Source organism: Calypte anna, chromosome 4A (assembly GCF_003957555.1).
Source record: "Calypte anna isolate BGI_N300 chromosome 4A, bCalAnn1_v1.p, whole genome shotgun sequence".
Lineage (NCBI taxonomy): Eukaryota > Metazoa > Chordata > Aves > Apodiformes > Trochilidae > Calypte > Calypte anna.
The window spans coordinates 9,945,430-9,959,649 of record NC_044248.1 but is presented as its reverse complement, the minus strand read 5'-3'; the positions used below and the strand labels follow the sequence as shown (position 1 = coordinate 9,959,649).

The following is a 14,220-nucleotide window of genomic DNA, read 5'->3' as shown; positions in this document are numbered from 1 at the left end:
TGGTAAAACTGGTAACAACTAACCTGTGCTTTCCTCATATAAGCTAATGGTTCTTTCATATGCTCAGGTGGTGCTGCAGGATGACAGGGTGAAGGAAACCTTGAAGAAAGTATAGTAGATTTTAAGTGTTCAGATTTTTATTTTGCTTAATTAATCCTATATTTGTAAACCTAAACATAATTTATTTCATGACAGCAGTAATAAAGCAACTGTGTGTGTTGATCAAGAAATCAAAATAAGCATTTATTTTAGAAGTATTTCTTCTTCATCTTTGCCTGTGGATGCAAATAATATAAAGATAACAAAGTATTAAATTACATTTCTACGTGAATTCTTATATTAAAAATAATACCCCCTCTTAATATCACAAATTTGTAAAATAAAACCAAATAATTTTAAGAACTAATCAGGTATTGTAGAAGTGTATTATCTTCACATTATGTCATCCTTATGACTTCCTGGAACCTCCACTATCCATTATTGTATTTTTTCAAGAGACAACATATTTTTTGGAGGATATACTTTTAAAAATCAATAGTGAATACGTACATGCCCAAAGCAATTAGAACTTTGTGGTGTTGACCTAAGCAAAGATGAATATCTCCACATAAACTGCATTATACCAAGTTATAAAAGCTGGAACAAAACTAACAAACAAAACCAAACCAAAATGTTGATTTGCCTCCCAGTAGTGCAGATTATGTCCAATGACTTATTGCACATCTCATCCAGCTTTATTTTAACCATCTCAAATGTCTTTCATGAAACAAAATTTACAGTTTCTCTTACAATTATCATGAAATTTAATTTGTTTATATGTATACACTCAGTTCCTATCACATGAAAGGAATTTCCATCTTTAACTGGTCAGGTCATTGTGGTATTTGCCACTAATTTGCTCTGGAAAACTGTGCCTCTACATAAAATGTAATCAATACTAACAGATTCCAGCAATGCTGCTTCTTGTCCCTTCCACAATGCTCAGAAAATCAGGTATTCTTAGCTAATTTCAATTCTCCAGAGCTAAATCCATTGATGTTTGTAGCTTACTTCCCTGAACTCAGACACCATAAACAATAGCCCAAAAGTCAGGTAGATGGTTTTCCTTTGAAAGACATGATGAATATTAATGCTTACTAACAGACCTATTTACAAGCATTTCACTAAATTCAGTCTCTCATATTACTAAGACACATTCTTCAAAACTGGTAACTTGAGTTAGCTTATTTAAATTAGCACAAATAGATTTTCATACACATTTCATATTATACAGTTGCATTTACAGCTATACCTGTTATGAAATTCACCTTTACACCTTTCCAGAACATAAAAGCAAATTCTGCTTCCCAGAAATCTAACCCAAACTTAACTGAATAATAATAAAAAAGGAATTTCACAAATTTCAGTGTGTTTATAGCTGTATCACAGAATCCCAAGCATGATGAGCACTGATCTGGTAAGTCTAGAGGTCCAGTCCCTTAAACATTTCTTTAGTAAGTTATTCAAGAACTATGTGCATTGCCATCATTAAACAGTGAAAAACAGCTACAGCTCATTTGCAGCAACTACCTCAGCTACATAAGAATTAAGACTGCTGGTACCTTCAGGAGTAAAAGAGCAAAGTAATTACTACAATAAGTTAAAAATGTGGTGATACTTGCTCCCCTTGTTTTTTAAAAGATACTTGAGTCCAACATTTTCACTAGGATGAAGAAGAAATAATGGCACTTTAAAAACAGAAATGAAGCAGGCACCCTCAGTGTGACAGATCTTGCAGATAATGGAAACACATCCTACACCTATATTCACAAATGAATCAAAAGTAAATCACATGAGTAGAACTTATGATATAAAAATACAAAATAAACTCACATATTGAGTTCGCTGTAAACAGCATTCTGAAGCTTCTTTTCCCAACCTGTTAAAATAAAAAAACATCCAGAAGGCAACTTTAGGAATTCATACTAATGGAATATGAACCAGAGGTTGCTTTACCATCACTAGTTTTCCATCCTATATCAATTCACGTCTACCTGTCAGACAGACAGAAAGAGACGAAGAAAACTCTACCTAATTAAAGCAAGGAAAACTGCAAGTTGAGACCTGTATGAAGCCTGAATATCCTTTATTTCTATTTGCTACTCAAATAATTATAACAATTTTGCTTAAATAATTATATGCTATTTTTTTCAAAGCCACCATGGTATTAAAACAACCTAAAATATTCACAGACACAGCAGTCCTTATTGTCACAAATCTTATAATAATTATCAGCAAATCTTCACATTACAGTTACATAGCCAACAACTTCTAGTGGAAATTTGAAAATTTTACCTCAATTAAATTTCCAGAGTACTTCTATGAGTGCTAATTACTATTTTTAGAAGAGACTGAACTCTTGTACCATTCCAAACTAAAAATAATTACCAACATCTTATCAAATGATAAAATCACCTGTTGGCATAATAAGTTTTTCAAAATGCTGCTGGAATCCTTTTTCCCCTCTTAATTTTCTTTACCTCATTAAAAAATCTGGAATCACTGAGTATCTGCTTCTGGCTACTGCCAGCAGTAAGACCCCAAGCTGCACCAACTACCAGTTTCATCATGTATGTCACATATATTTTTATGTATATTTATACTATCCACAATTGGATCACTGAAGGACTACAAACCTGATGTCTTCAAAAAATCCTTAATATCTTCTTTCAGTGATTCCAGCTTAATTTCTGGTTTGTGTAGGCTAACCTATTATGAAAGATAAATAAATAAGTATGCATCAAGTAAACACTAAAAAGAAGAAAATTGTGAGGTTTAAGTCATGAAACCAGAAACATATAGGCTAACACACACAGTAAACTGCTTCTTACTAACTTGACAATGGTAGTAGCAGCCAAAAAAACCAGCCAACTTTTTCCTCACTCGGTGTCTTTGGTTATACATCAGTGCTAAAAGCTGTATGTGGGAAAGAAAAAAGAAGGGAGAGGGAGTATCTGGTGACATACATGCTTAATATTCCAAACAAGTATCCCAAATACTTAGCATAAATGCTAGATTGGTCATAAGGTAAATAACTAAAAAACTAAAAGCCATTCACCATTATTTTAGGTTAAAGAATCAAACTGAAAATGTTCTGTAACTTCTCACTTACCCTCCCACAGTCTACCTCTTTCATATAAGAAATGTTATCTTCAAAGTCAAATAAAAACTGTGGACCAAACATTCCCCACTGCAGCCTCTTGGAATGAAACACACTCAACACAGACTATTAGGCACCAAAGAGTTTTAAAACCATACCATGTCACTACCACTCAAATGTAGCTGCAAATTTTGCAGCAACAGCAGCAGCAGCAGCATCTCCTGCTTCTGTATTTATACCAAGAGGAGAAAACAAATAGACCATAAAGACCCAAAAGGACAACAAGCAGAAATTGGGGAGTTTCTGTGAAGTGCCTTCTAATCAACTTTTCCTAAACATGGAATATAATCAGTAACAGCTAATAAACACCAGAGGATAAAGCTAGGCATTTAGAAAAGAATAGCAACTCTGGTTGGTAACTAAAAAAAACCCACAAAAAACCAGAAAACCAAACACTAAAAGAAAACCAAAACCACACAACAAAAGCAAACACCAGGAGATCTGTGTGTAAATTACTCCACTGTCATGACAGCTCAAGGCATATGTTAGATGCAAAAGGCCACATCACCTAACTAGAAATGTGAGGTACCACTTACCAAAAGCTGCTCTGCCATATGCTAGATATATCATATATAGATATGCTAGATATATATATAGCTGCAATAAATTATGCTGCAATTAAATATAAATTTTCATGGGCTTGTGCAGCCTGCCCTAATAGCACTGATGAGAACATGGTCTGCTTTAAGTCTGTCACACACAGCTCCCAAACTCCACAATCCTATCATTTGCCTCACAGTGTTGACACAGAAATGGGTTTTGCTGTGCTGCACACCTTGCTGGGAAAAATGGTCTGGATGAATTCACAATGAAAAATTTTAAGAAACTCTTTCCATTTTACCAAGTTGAAATGGGGGGGATGGCAAATAAAGCAGAGCCTTTCTGCTCCTATTTTAAATCATTGTGCTTGCCATTACAGGTAAGGAAGGCTTTTGTATTTGGTGTATAGACTGCAACAGTAACGAGACTGCAAGCATGCTTTCTGAGAAAGAAAGGAGGTCAAAAGAGCAAAGCTTAAGGTGTGGTGAGTTGCACAACCTGTGTCAAATGACAAAGATACATTCTGTTCAGCTCAATGGTAAAGACAGGCAAAGGATCATTGCTAAAGGCAGAGAAGCACAGGAAGATATCCATGCGAGTTCTTGGGCAGGTGCCCAAAAACCCTTTTAAGCAACAGCCTCAATGAGTATCTCATAAATGATTCCTTCTGAACCTACTTTGATGGTTAAGTCCTATGTCCATCTGATTGATATATGTCAGGCTGTGTTTAATCTTCCTGCTGCAAGGCAGCAGGTTTGTACCTCTTGTAGGAACTTTATTTAAAGTAACATGCATCAAACTGGCCTTGCTGTTTTTCTCAGAAGTTGTTGCACACACTTCTGTAGATGTTCAACTTTGTCTTCTGGGTTAAATACAGCCATTTTTTTATCCTAAGCTGCGTGAGGCATTTATCTGTAGGGTCTGGTACACAAGCTGCAAAATCCTTTTTAGATACACAAAAAAATCCCTCACAAATTCAATTCATTTGACGACAGCAACAAAAAAGCTTTACAATCTAATAAAAAGTGGGTTTATTATCTTTACCCTGTAAACAGAGAAAGAAGTGACAAAGTGCAAACAGGAAAATAGTATTTTAATTCTCTGCTATTCACACATCTGTAAAATTTGTGAGCTTTTGGCTCATTAAGGTCTGACAAGCATAGTGATGATTCTTTCTTTGTGTGTGTGTATGTGGCTTTCTGGAAATCTGGTGAATTGCTATGGCACATTGCATTAGAGGGGATAAAGGGGATAAACATCTGACTTCCCATTTTCCCTGCCAGCAACAAAGATACAACAGGGGACTTTCTTCTGAACTGCTGTTCCCAGCAGAGCCTGCTCCCCTGCTGCAGAAGAAAAGAAACCCAAAACAGTGACTATTGTATGCAGCAGGGTGGCAGAGCAGAAGGAAGCATGAGAGCCCTTCAGGGAAAACTTTCTCCAAGGATTACATCAGTGCATGACCTCCACCAATTACCTTCACCTCTTCTGCCCATTTATTCAGCCTAATTCAGTTTCATTGTTCCAAGCCCTGCTGCAACTGCAGCAAATATTCCAATGCTAATCTTTAATTTACCCAAACTTTTCTTTTTAGCCTGTTTCCTATGTCCTTTGCAGAATGCTCCTCTGAGACAAATTTTCATGTAAGAAACATTAAAATTGTCCCCCAAATTATGGGGGCACTTCTGTCCCCACTCATGTAATTTCAGATGCAAATGCCAAAGCCTCCTCCCATTTCCACTTCTCTTTTTGTTTACTTCTGGATTATGTTCCATATATTCATATTTAAAAAGAGACTGGATGTGGCACTCAGTGCCATGGTCTAGTAACTGCAATGGTAGTGGATCAAGGGTTGGACTTGATGATCTCTGAGGTCCCTTCCAACCCAGTCGATTCTATGATTCTATGATATTCCTACAGAGTTACACAGAGCTACGGAGCCCCAGAAACTGTTCTTGACTCACTGCATACCTTGCTGATCAGTTCTCAAATCAGAAATCAGATACCTGAAAGGTGAGAATCTGGCAGGTGGTCCAGCCAGCAGGCACTGCTAACACCAAGCAGCATACCCTAGAGGTGTGTAACATAACCAAAGAAGAAATGAGTTGTTTCAAGAAGAGTTGTTTCAATTAGTTGAGTCAAGAGGACTCGCCAGTGCCAATGTTTCAAAATTATTAGACCACATCACTCATACACTTTTATTTTCCATTTGGACTAACTGGTCTAGCTTATTTCTGCATTGCACTACATTGCAAAAAACACGTGGGTATTTTGGTAGGGTTTATTTTTTGAGAACTGCTTGATACAATATACTAAGTATCCTTTGCATTTTCACCCACTATGTTTTTTGGTACAAAGAAAAACACATTGACAAAATTTTATTTATATAACAAGCATTACTGTGATTTCCACTGATAAAAATGTCTGGCTAAGGTTTATTGGGAAAAAAAATCCTTGATGAAATTCATCCCGATGAACTGAATTAATTTCCTGCCTGATCAAAATGCAGCACATACCAAGGCTCTCCAACTTCAATACACACATCTTGATGAACAAGTATCTTCCTTTTTTAAAGAAACCTCTGGTACTATCAGGAGGCTATCACAAGCAGAGTAAAAGAGAATAAGCAATATAAGGTAACAATCCAGGTGGGCAAAGAGTGGCACCCAGGCCAGAGGAGAAATCACACTATCCAGTGGGGCTCAGTCAAGCCAACAGAGTCCTAAGAGGAGACAGGGATAAATGCAGCACAATTCAGCAAGCAATAACAAAGAATTTTAATAAAAGTTAATGTCTACCAGTTTCTTTTCCAGTATAGCTGGCACTGTGCATATTCTTATGCATAGGGCAACAGGCTTCAGCTGCTGGGTGCTCACATTTATCTGCAGTCTGGGTCAGCTTCTAGCAAACCAAGATTTTCCTTCACAAAACAAGCTATCATCACAGCATTTGTTGACACCCTCTTGTCCTTCAGCTGTATAGGAAAGACAGTTTAAATATTTTGCCAAACCTTCTGAAAGGAGGCTTAAGGATCACTGGCAATCCTCTGTGTGGATGATCAGTGCACATCCTCTCTGCTTTTGATTTTGGTAAGATAACCTGCTGAGATCTGGGCAGGTACCATCATGAGGGATACTCCAAATGGGTTACACTTTCTGTATTTGCATGCCAAGACAGGTGAAAATCGAGACACTCAACAATACTCTGGCTAAAAACAGAGGGATAGCACAGAGCTAGCTGGAAAAAGTTAATGCCTGTAGTAAATTGATTTGTAGAGCAAGTGAACACAAGTGACAAATCTATATGCAAATTAGCACCTAAATTTGGAAATGGCATTCAGTCATCATGACTGGAGCAGCACTGATCATGCAAGAGGACAGATGAGCCATCAAGGCACAGCACTCAAAGCACTGTAAGAAAATACTTAGAGGACCAGCAAAATACTAGGAAAAGGAGGCTTGACAGAACAAAGTGTTCCAGCATAACTCCACTGTTAAACTATTTCTTTTCTCAACAAGAATAAACATTGCACAGAAGTGATACAATTCTACTGAAATGTGGAACTGCATCAGGTGAACACATTTTTTTATCCTGCTGCAAACAGCTCTGCAAATAACCTTACGCAATCTAAATATTTTTACAGGCTATCAACGACAATTCCTCTTCAAAGCCTTTTTGCTTTACACAAGCATGTATGCTCTCTAAACATTTATTACTGTTCATTATTATTTTGAACAAGTGCACAATGTTTTTAGCTTTTATTGCTCTTATTTCCCAAATTACAACAAAGCACACTACCTCAAAGAAGTCCAACTTCAGCATAAGAAATTAAATGAAATAAGTATTCATCTTTTTTCACAAGCTCCATTCTGCTATAACTAGATTTAATCAGGATCAAGCCAACTTGTTAAAAAACACTTCAAATATGACCATAACAATTTAACTGTATACACTCTCTAAACTCAAAACCATCCAAACTTAAAGGAATTATTTAAGGTTTTGTTCATACATTTCTATAACAGAAAGAAGAATCACTCTGAGCATAAATCCAGTTCCAGTAAGTGTAAAACCCTGTTTACACAGACAATTTTTTAAACTTTGTACATTGCTATAGTAATTACATTATGGGGAAAAGTCCTTTGAACTTTCTTATATAAATAAAAGTAATCTAGCAGTTAAAAGAAGAGAGCTTCAACCACTCTCACACAGAAATACAGCTCAAATATTATGCTATTCTACAAGATATATAAGATACATTTTTAATAAGATAGTTTTTATTTTTAAATAACATTTCTAGGTTTTATTTCAATATAAAAATAGAGCTGCAAATAAAGCACACACACAAAAGGCAAAACAAACAATCTTCTGAACTCCATAATCAGTTCAACATATTCAGAACTATATTCAGTTTAAAATTCATTACACTGCAAATATTATTACTGAACCACTTAAACCAAAGTACAAGCTTTACCGGAGGGGGGAGGAGGAATAGTAAGCCCTTTGATAAATACAATGCAGGAAAAGGAATAATTAATTATCTATAATGACTCATGACTCACTTGCTAATTTTTATTAAATGCCACATTTCACAGAAACATTCTCAGTCGTAATTTGGTCATTTACTTGAGTAGGGATCAATATCAATTTCTTTTTTCAACTGTTGGAAGAAAAATGTTAGAAAAGTAAGACCCTCAGACCATGTCACATAAATGACTCCAAGATGTTTATCTGTACTCCCTTTAGAAGCTCACAGACAGGCAATACCCCAGCTACATACTCCCAAAGCAAGCTCCTCTCCTTCTTTGCCCATTTGAAGCCTTGTGAGGAACCTTACTTCTCACTTTGATCAGTATTTTCTTTAAACCTTTCAGGCAGTAGTCACAGGTCTACTCAATGAGTGACAGCAGAGTCCCCTCTGCAGGAAATCATTCTGGCCATGACCTATCCTGGCACATCTCCTCCCCACACCTTGTTCACCCCTTCAGGTACCTCCCAACGTAATATCTCACTCTCAAACTTAAAACTCAATTATCAGAGTGAGGTGGGGTGTTATGGTGGTTCTAACGTGCAAGTTACCACTTTTAGCCTATTTTGATAACAATATTTCTGGTTTTCTACCAGCTCTCCTTCAGGTTGTCCCATTACAGCCATATCTAGAAGAAACACATCAGAGAATGTCTACATACAAATGCCTGGAGGGGTTCTTTGTACTGAGAGTTTTTCTTCATAAACTTGAAATATAATTTAGAACTTTTTTATTTTGTTTTATTTTCACCTCTTGTTTTAGAAAAGTTGTTTAGGAATATACTATTGAAGCTTTTGTTTTGTTGGGTTTTGTGGTTTTTTGGTTTTGTTTTTTAACTTTCCTTGTTATTTGCCCATGGTCACCAGAGGTTCCAGGCAGCTCAGAGTCTGATTTCTATCAGAGGTTTGTGGAGGACAAAAATTAAGATCTATTAATCTTAATTAATTTAAAAAGCCTGGATTCCTTAAAACATGATGAAACACAAAGTTTCTGAATTATATGCAAATGCAAATGTGTTAAAAAGACAGCATTTTTTTCAAGGCTGAACTATTCCTTTTTTATTGGCAATTCACTGACAAAGATTTGCCCCACAATAAAATCTGAACAAGATTTGAATTAAAAAAAAAAAACTAAAAAAAACCCCACCCCACCTTATTTTCAAACTACATTTTGTGATTGAAGATGTCTATGTCTCAGTTTTTCTAGCCACATCTAGCTTTTAACCTTAAAAACTTTACATTTGAGAAAACTTAGGAAAAAGGAATCAAGTTTAGCTACTAACTCACACAGTGAAAGTTACACGTGAGAAACAGCCATCAGATTGCTGAAGCCCCAATAACCCCAGCAACAATTTTAGCTGTTGAAAAGCTCCTATCTAATACTTTGGTTCTTTGTAACTGTTACTCTTATATTTCAAACCACTACAAAAATTCCAAAACAAATGGCAGGCCCACTTCAACTCCTTCCTCCTGTACTAATCTCTTTGCATTAACTGAAGGCACATTATCAAAATACCAAAACTCAGCCTACAAAATCAAAGCAACATTCATTTTCCTAATCACCACTAACAAGCATATGACACTACTTCTACTTGAGTCTTTGCAACAAGAAAGTGATTATCTTGGTATTCCCAGAGCAAAAGCTGTGACAGCAAATAATTTGTCACCCATGCCAAACTTATTGCAAAGAGATTGTTCTTGAGATGCTCTCTTGCTTCTTGAGATGAGCCCTGAGCCCTGGTGTGAGCAGTTCATAACCACAGGGCTACTCTGTCAACCCACACAAATCATGTCAGGATATTGTGTTTTCCCCAAAACCCTATTAATTCATGAAAGAAACTGTTTGTTTTGACATCTCCTTCCTAAGCATTAAAAGAAGAGATGAGAAAGCAGAGGTTTTGTTAACAGTTAAAACACTGTGAGACTACTCTCAAAAATGTCAGGCAATGTTTTAATGGACCTCATGATCCATTCTGACTCTTCTGTTTTCAGAGATAGTTGATACTCTTCAGAAAGGAGTATCAACAATATCAATTTCTTCACCAACACATTAATATATAAAATAATATATAAACAACAATCTGCAGCATAACTATCCAAAACAGTAAGTAAGCTTTATTCTGAGGTTTTATTCTCAAAACACATTGTGCTTCCCAAAAAAAAAAAAAAAAAAAGCAGCTTAAAAATAAAAGAAAAAGGGAATACCTATAGATGAATATTGCAACCATGTAGACTAAGCATATTTCAGAAACTGTTCACCAGCAGATAAAAACCATACCAGATACAATGAAGCAACTGTAGTCCAGGTGTGATGCACAGCAACAGCAAAGGTTTCATATCTGCCAAAGCAACTACAGAAATACCCCATGTCATGGGACAGAAATCAAGCACTAATGAACACAGAAAGTAGAAAAATTCAGAAACTGGAACTCAGTACAACTCCTGTGGGATGGAGAGAAGGTAAGAAACCTATTGATAGGGCCTTTGCCACAGCAATAATCTGACTATACAAGCATTATGAATAAGACAAGTCTATACTGTACAAGAAAGACCATAAATGCATGCCAAGCCAATAAAAAAACTTCAAGATCAAGGAGAACATACCAATTCCTGATGAACAAGGTACATATTTAGCCCCATTAAATTAACAAGCTCCAAAAGATGACTTTCTACACCCAGAAATCCTTTCATTGATATATCTAAAACCTTCAGTCTTTTGGATCACTACATTGAACTATAGCTCTGGTTTAAACTATTGCAAACTCTTCAAACACCTACATTAGGCATCAACCTGAATATTTGTTGCCCTCTTTATTTTACTCTTAGTACTTCACATTACTAGAATAATCCTCTGACCTATATATACACATTTTTTTTTCTTCTCCAAGAAATTTGTAAAACAGTGTGCTGCAAAGCCACCAGGACAGATCTGGCTCTGGTCAGCACACCATGGTTGATTTATTTTATAGGTTACTTTTATGCTTTAACTATGCAGCACTTCTGTTTGTCTTGAGTAAATGGATAAACCACAGGCAGGGAGGGATTTAGGCATTTAACTGCTCTTTCAGACATCAAACAGCACCAAGGAAGGGCAGTGATAAGGTCCTCAGTGTCCACCTTGTACAAAATGGCTGTAGAATAAAAGCCATCCACCTGCAGCATTTAAACACCCATCCAAGTCCTGATGAGACCAAGCTTCCCTGTGTTTCAAAACAATCATGCAAAAATATCAAATGACTGTGAAACCAGGTTTCACAGGAGACAGACAACAGAATGAGCACAGAGATGAGCAGGTACAGGTTTATTGTAAGCAGTAACAGAGTTGTTTAAAGTGAGTTCCTGTTCTGAAAATCCATCACTGCCTATATTGAGGACAATCTTGAATTTGGTTCTCCACACCTCATGTCAGGCCACCACTGAACTCCACAACACTTAGCAGAACCCAGCATCTCTGCTCCTTTGTTATTCCAGCCCTCTTCAAGCCATGAACATTTGATTACTGACATAGGAAGAGAAGTCAGTCATGAGGAGTAAAATGGACAAATATTTAAAAATAGCATTTAGAGACCAAACCAGCAAATTTTAAAACATAACAAAAAAACTGAAAAGGCAGGCAGGGATTCCACTTGCTATGGAAATCTCTAGAGACATTCCAAGAAGAAAATTATGTTCCATTAAACAAACAAACAAACAAAAACTAACAACAAAGGCATTGGACATTCTATCCTGAAAAAAATCTGTACAATTTTAAGCACTGTTAGCAAAACAAATGGGCAAACAAAAAACCCCACACCGAAATAATTCAGTAATGCACAATAATCCTTACAGCACCACTACTCCACTTCTATTCTACTAAGGTCATCACCATTAACACAATTTTAATCTGAAGCATCCTAAATGAAGTTCTGCTGAAATATGAAAATCCGGTTTGCATGTAGATAAGTTACTAAATATATATATATATATAAAAAATCTTTTCCCAACTACTAAAATGTGCTTTCGTGTGAGTTTTTCATTTATTTTCACTTCCTTTCCCCAAATCCTCATTTTCTTAGGGAAAGAAGAAAGAGTCTGGGGGGGTGGAGGTGGGATATTTAAAGCTTTCCAAAGACGAGATTAAAAGATAAAGCGAATCAACTTAGGAACTGTTTGAAGCCTCCAGATTTCAAGAGTTCAGCCTTCACATTCCCTAAGAAATCCTTCAGTCCCAGGGGATGAAATGCTAAATACAGCTCTAGAAACCAACCAGCTCGTTCTCCGGCCCCGGTAAAGAGCACAGGGGGGAAGGAGAGGAAGGTGCGGGCCCCCTGCCCCGCCGGAGGCTGAAGCGGACCGGGTTGGGCAGGGCCGGGCCGAGGGAGACGGCCCGGAACAAAGCATCAGGGAGGGGAAAGGGGAAAGGGAGGCGGGCCTGAGGGCACAGTGCCAGCTCGGGGCTCACCCGGGCCTGTCGCTCCAGGTGGGAGTGGAGGCTGGAGCCCTTCAGCCGCTGCACGATCCGCGCTATGGTGAGGGACAGCCCGCTGTCCTGGTCCAGCATCGCGGTTCGGCGGCCCGGACCGGCGGGAGGGCTGCGGCACCGGAACGCTTTCACCGCCGAACCTCGCCTCCTCCTCCGGCGTTGCCAGGCAACTGGCAGGAGCGGGCTCGGTCCTCACCGGCGGCGTCCGGGTGGAAAGCGAAGCCTGACTGAAAAGTTCCCCTCCGCAAACGGTGCGTGGAGTGGAGCGCCGTGACCTCCGCGACCCGGGACGGCCCAGACCCCACGGGCCCCTCGGAGCTCAGCTCAGGAGGCCCCACGCTGACCCCAGAGCCATGGAGAGCGCCCCGGGGGTGCCTCCATCTGCCAGGCTTCCTCCAGCCTGCGGGCAGCGCACACCTTGGGCTGGATGAGGGCTGCCGGGATGGCGTGTGCTGCTTCTCTTCCCTAAATAAATGTTTGTAGTGTTTCAGTCATTGCTGGAAAGGAAGTCAGAAATAAGCGTAGGGAAAAGAGGAGGAGAAAAGCCTTCTGGAGGAGGCTCAGAGGAGACCTCATTCCTCTCTACCACTCCCTGAAAGGAGGTTGGAGCGGGGGGGGGGGGGTCGGGCTCTTCCCCCAGGCAGGTATCAGTAAGACAAGAGGGCATGGACTTAAGCTCTGCCAGGGGAGGTTTGGGTTGGATATTAGGAAAAAATTATTTCCAGAGAGGGTGATCAGGCATTGGAATGGGCTGCCCAGGGAGGTGGTGGATTCTCCATCCCTGGAGGTTTTTAAGAAGAGACTGGATGTGGCACTCAGTGCCATGGGCTGGGAACCAGAGTGGCAGTGGATCAAGGGTTGGACTTGATGATCCCAGAGGTCCTTTCCAACCTGGATGATTCTGTGATTCTACGTGTGGGTCTTGGGCTTTGGCCACATCCTGAGTCCCAGCACCCGTCCATGGCCGTGTTGAGGACATGGGGACCTGCCTGCTCTGCTGGCTCTGCCCTTCACCTCTGTGGAGCTTGCAGGGAAAGTGTCCTCATCCCACAGCATCAGTGGCAGCTTCAGCCTTGCCTGTGTCTCCAGCAGCTCACCTGGCAGGGTTTGTGACAACAACCTAGGAAAGGTGTTTGTGGCTGCTGTCACCTGCTGGGCATCTGGCCAAGTGGCCTGTAACCAGCTACAAGCATCCCAGGTCTGGATCAATGATGAGTTAAATAATCCCTTACATCAGCATTACTCTGGCTTTGCCTTGGAAAGGACAAAGCTTTCTCTTACAGTCAGCTTCTGCAGTTCAGCTGAGCTGCAGCCATCACTACCAGCACCTTCTCAGATTGATGCTCAGCTAGAGCTGACATTGAATGAAAGATTAGCTTAAAAACATCTTCAGCTGCAGTTTAAGTGGCTTTGCACAAGTGTGGTGGAGTGGGATTCGTATCATTAAAGCTTGAGAGACAATTAAAAAAGCTGTGTTCGAGGGCCTGAGGTCTGA

General features: G+C 39.0%; 1 protein-coding gene across 5 annotated transcripts in view; it reads right to left on the bottom strand.

The window, feature by feature from the left end:
- The window catches only part of TBC1D19 (TBC1 domain family member 19), a 43,839-nt gene extending 30,895 nt beyond the window's left edge, over window positions 1-12,944 (bottom strand). The window contains exons 1-5 of one of the 5 annotated variants that reach the window (XM_030449753.1): window positions 12,705-12,944; window positions 2,875-2,955; window positions 2,676-2,748; window positions 1,873-1,918; window positions 24-99 (exon numbers count right to left, since the gene is read on the bottom strand). In XM_030449753.1, coding sequence (XP_030305613.1) covers window positions 24-99; window positions 1,873-1,918; window positions 2,676-2,748; window positions 2,875-2,955; window positions 12,705-12,803 — 375 coding nt within the window. In that variant the 5' untranslated portion in view covers window positions 12,804-12,944. Of the gene's footprint in view, window positions 1-23; window positions 100-1,872; window positions 1,919-2,675; window positions 2,749-2,874; window positions 2,956-5,745; window positions 5,810-6,537; window positions 6,589-12,704 lie in introns of those variants that run through there. The other 4 variants (XM_030449757.1, XM_030449755.1, XM_030449756.1 and 1 more) reach the window with 4 other exon arrangements.
- Between the last annotated feature and the right edge of the window lie 1,276 nt (window positions 12,945-14,220).